The sequence below is a fragment of the Spea bombifrons genome, chromosome 8 (genome assembly GCF_027358695.1).
Source record: "Spea bombifrons isolate aSpeBom1 chromosome 8, aSpeBom1.2.pri, whole genome shotgun sequence".
Taxonomy (NCBI): Eukaryota; Metazoa; Chordata; class Amphibia; order Anura; family Pelobatidae; genus Spea; species Spea bombifrons.
Window position 1 is genome coordinate 22,380,958 of NC_071094.1, and position 5,168 is coordinate 22,386,125.

Below are 5,168 nucleotides of genomic sequence, written 5' to 3' on the forward strand. Positions count from 1 at the left end.
TATGTACATTTTTTAACATATCATGCAAAAAACAGTTTTTTTTCCCAATTGAAATAAACTCTTTGACTCAAGTGACCACTAACTCCTTCCGGCAGAGCATTGCTTGACCACATCACAGCATGGAGGAGAGCCGGCTATCCTCTATTTATTCCATGTACACCTGTTCCGCGTTCTGTGTACTGTACGTGAAGTGTTGTCTTCAAAGGGGGCAGGATCAGACCAGCTGCACTGTGGTGCCCCATGTACACCATCAAGGGAACATTTTAGTCTCAGTCCCCAACTTTTAAAGTTTCTTAGAAAAGTTTTATTTTCGGTGTCTGTTTGGGGATATCGGAGCATAAACTGTGAAACTCCCAATGGCATTACTTGCAGACATAACGTTCTACAGTCCGCTCGCATTTCTTGCAAGTGACATAGCAACACCAGTAGTATTTGCACTGGCATCGCTCCACGATTGTTACGGTGTAGGCGTTGTACCCGCGGCCACAGCACATCAAGTTACAACTGTCACTGCCCACTGAAGTCTTGTTACACAGCCTAAAAAGGAAAAAAATATATAAAGTGAGCATTGACGACCACACAAAAAGTAAAAACAATCACATCTCAAATGGCGTATGGAATGGATCGCAAAGGGCACAATTAGCCAGAAAGTTAGTAGAGCAGAGTCAGCTTCTTGTTGCTCAGCCATTGCCTGCACACATACTAAATTCTCTTTTCATTGAGGCAAAAGTAAACAGGACAGTTAAGGTGAGAATAAACTTTAGTTGTTGTGCTATTCTCACACCACCCTGACTATTTTGCGGCTTCCTGCTCATTTACATGTGACAAGACTGTTTTTAGTCTCTTTAAAGAGAACAAAGCAAGAGCTTGTGACTTGTGCCTTTTCCTCATTATCATAAAAATAAACATCCATGAAATATTTCACTGACAACACACACACCAAGATTTGATATTCTCCTTACAAGGTTCATAGAGATCATGTGATTTCATAATTCAAGATCTTTTTCTCTTACACTAGCCTATTGCCCTTAGATAATATTAATTAAAGGTTTCTTCCCCCAAGCAGGAGTCGAGACATCTGGGAAAGTCAAAAGCTCCTTGTGAACAGTAAATTCCAAGAGTTTTTTGACCCAAGCAGGAACAGAGAGCAATAGAGACACAACCTCATATCCTAAGACTTAAGTTTAGCTCCTGGGTCACATACTTTCACATCAGTCCTCTGAACCCTTCATCACACATGAGGGGTAGGTTTCAGAAAACCAAGCGACCCCCTGAGAGCAGAACTAATCTGCAGGTGTCCACAAATTACATTTCCACATGAACTATTCCAGATCTGTACTTCTAATTCACCAAGAAACTAGCGGTTGCCCTCTACATAGGTAACAGGTTCAAAGAAAGAAACATCACAGCTGCACATACACCATATGTATATTTTCTGAATAATTATATCTTAGGGAGGAGAAACGAACACAAAGGGGGTATTTTGTTGCTAGAAGCACAGATTTAACCACTCTGAATACATTTGCTCACCTGTCCTGTGTTCCATATGACCCCAGCTTAGGGTTTCTAGTGCAATAGTCAGGGGAGCTGATTAAATACACCAGTTCAGACTCCCTGACGGGCCTGATATCCAACTCTCTAGGAACCAACTGCTTGCGAATTCCCATCTGTCTGTGAATCACTTTGGTTGCAGCCAAATATTTTGATTTAAGTTCGTTAGCTACACTGGATAAATCCTGAAGTCCCTTCCAGCAAGTCTTCACAGAGCAGGATCCAGAAACCCCATGACACTTGCATTTTGTTTCGAGAGATTCCGCAAGCACCTGTAGTGGTAGCAAAAAAAGCCAAGAGTGAGACATTAAGGTTATACGAACCATCAGTCCACCCAAAGTTTTTGTTGAGGGGTACAAGCATGAAAACCAGAGATCGGCAAGGTGTCCATACAAGGACACCCGTGTCCAAGACAGACCCCAATAAATGTCTACCATGAGCGATGTTGGTGCCTACCCCTGCAGAAAACATTCCAGATTTGACTTCTCTATGATCACAAACTATTAAAAAAGGCAGAAAATGCCAATGTTTCTGCCATACTAAATATAGTTTGCAGGCCAACTTAAACTCTATAGTACAGAACATACTCTTACCTGTCTTCCAACTGCATTATTGTGAAGGTTCATGAGTTTGGTAGCTTGTGTTCCGGATTTGCTGGATTTCATGGGTGCATCAACAAAGGCAGAGCCCATCTGGAGGCCATAGCGCAAATTGTCTCCACATCCGCCCCAACGAAAGCTTGGTCCAGACACTTCAGCTGGTATAGAGCCACAGGAGCACGTTGGGAGCTCCCCTGAGGCGCAGGCACGAGCAATAGAGTGACTCAAAGCAGCAGATGCCAAAGCATTAACAAAGGCAGACTCTCGGGTTCCTATAATATAGATATTGATTTGAAAACTTTATTACAGGTCCATACATTTCAAGCTTCAATCCTTTATCTGAAGGACACTTCAGTAACATCTACAGTGTTTATGCCAAAAAGGAACAAGATGATTTAAAAAGGCCTACCCACCTCCATCCTCACCATTTCAAAAACGTACAATATGTTGTACGCTTGCGTTGTAAACATTTAGAGCGAATAAGTTTAGGACTGCAAAGGCTTGTACCACTGTTGGTTATGCAAGCTCTGCAACCTCACATGGAAATGTTAACTTTGAGCAAACTAAAGCATGTAAAAGGTTCAAAATACCACACATGCCCCCCTCCCCACCATGAACTTTTTGGGGGGGGATTACCTTTCGACAAGTCAGGGGTGAAATATGGAGCGTGTTCTATGGATGAACAATTCCAACGCATGTCGGAAAAGGTTAACTGGCAAATCAGCTTGGTCTGTTTAGCAGCATTTACAACACTTTGCATTAGCTCCAAGTTCCTTTTGCAGAGATGGGTCTGGTCAGGGACGAGACGCTCCAACACTTTGCAGTGCTCACTCTCATTCCAAGCCACCGAGCTGCCATTTATGGTCAAACCACTGCGAAGGCAAACACAGAAGACATGTTACTCTCCATCAAACCTGGGATTCCTAGTGAACTTTCAAACATTAAGAGCAGGTCCGCTCAGTAAAATCTTCTACTGATTAAACATTTCCATAAACCCCGCACACAGCCATATACTTCTAGGATAAGAGGGTAATATAATGTGAAAATATCTACCGTAAACATATATGAAAAGTTATGGTCTATGAGAAAGTATTATAGACATTTCCAACAAAAACCTGAAGAGGACAAATCCTTTTGGCCAGTAAACGGCTGTGGACAGAGGACATTACAAAAAGGACTTATGTGGCCAGTGGCCTTCTCTAATCATTGATCTTTTTCATTTAACAAAGAGAACCTATAATTACAAAACCAATAGCATGCGATTCAGGAAAAAAAGTCCACTATTAGGACAATTAAGATTTTTGTGTTATGCCAATAGTTTATATTAAGTTAATAAAAAAAGAGAATCCACGCAATGAAAGGGAACAGCGCTGGGGTCTGCATTTAGCAACTGAATGCACCAGAACACATATGAAAGCCACCAAAGGGTCACAACAAATTGCAAAGTAGTCATGACGTGATCCGTCTGGGGGAGAGGGATAAGGTGGGTCCAGAGATAAAAGCTCCTGCTGCGAAAAAGCCGCAGGAGGGGGTGCCAGGGCAAAACAGAGCCGCTAGGGGTATCAAACCCCACGACGAATCGTTTTTACGGTGAACTGATCCTTACAACTAAATAGAGTTCAATATTAACATAGACATTAATATAGACATTGACACGAGCCTTCGGGCACGTCCATCACCCGGTGCCCATGACTAGTTATGGATTAGGGTAGTAAAAGTACTTACAGCCACTGGATCGCATGACATGAACTGCAGCAACACACAAGGAGGAGGGCAATCCAAACCCGTTCTGGAGACATTCCTGGAGCTGGAGAAGGTCCCGGTGCGAGGAAGCGGGTCAGGTGGGGACTCCCGTGAAGTGATCCGGCGTCTCTAGTGAGGGTTGTGACAGTTCTCCGTCTAAAATGAAGAGTGAGAGTTTTCTAAAATCGTGAAAATTTCTAATAGTGGCTGGTGCTCGCTAAAGAGTGACTGTGAGGCTCTGTGTTATCACCCTACTCTCCAAGGGTCTCTACTGCTTAAGAGCAGACTCCCTCTAGAATTTAAATGCCTTCAGACATCACTTGCCCCCCACCCCCCCTGAGCCGGATATGCGCAGTTCAGGTGTTTTGGTGTGAAAGTGGCTGCTGTCAGAGGTTGGCTAGAATGCGGGACCCATAAACCGACAGGTCCCCCCAATACAGTAACAGGTAGTCCATTAACACATCGAAACCATACAGCGGGTTCCCATAGCGCCATCATATTCCGTAGCGCTGTACAATGGGATGCTTTACAATGCATTAGATGTGCAGCAGTAATTTTAGCGAACGTTAGTTTATAAACGTATTGGAGTTCTCAGACTTGTGCCGCAAAATACTTATTCTCTCAAACCCATCCTTTCCTAATGCTGATGATGTAGACAAGGTGCTGATAAATTCACAATTAAGGAGAGTATGCGCAAGGAGCGTGTGAAAGGGTGCACTCTCTGCCAAAGTGGATGATTAACAGGCTAGTGTTTCTCATTTATATAATATAAAATATAAATAAAAATAACGACCTCATCCCCAGGTTAAACATAAAAAAAAAAAAAGAAATCCTGACCTGAACTTTCTGGAATGAAAGCGACAGATTAGTTTTAAAGGGATTCCTAAATTGTCACCAGAAGCGGACGGATAATTTGGGGTTCTGAAACTTGCTGTGCATAAAGATGTCCGTGAGTTATTTGTTGCTATGACAGTTTAATATAAAATACATTACAATCCCACTGCCATTCTACAATTTTGGGAGCCGGAGCCAGAATGGTGTATCTATCTATACTGTTACTGCCTTTCATTTTTGATGTTTTGTACTGAAGTCTAGTAAGCGACTCTTCACTTGCTCCTAAAATATGAAACTGCATTGTAAATACTGCAGGTGTTTGTAACACTTGGAAGTAAAAAAGATGTATGGGGTGATACGTAGCATTTTGTTGTACATGGACGTCAATGCATTAAGAAAGCATACTTGATGCAAGGATATTGTGTGTTTTAGTTAATATCT

General features: G+C 42.4%; 1 protein-coding gene across 1 annotated transcript; it reads right to left on the reverse strand.

Annotated features, from left to right (window-relative positions):
- On the reverse strand, nucleotides 1-3,949 carry LOC128503822 (protein Wnt-11b-like). Its single transcript, XM_053474014.1, has 5 exons — nucleotides 3,876-3,949; nucleotides 2,787-3,022; nucleotides 2,145-2,422; nucleotides 1,531-1,823; nucleotides 1-537 (listed from the first exon to the last, which is right to left on the reverse strand). Exons 1-5 carry the CDS (start codon nucleotides 3,947-3,949, stop codon nucleotides 363-365), a joined length of 1,056 nt encoding a protein of 351 aa, XP_053329989.1. The 3' UTR covers nucleotides 1-362.
- Between the last annotated feature and the right edge of the window lie 1,219 nt (nucleotides 3,950-5,168).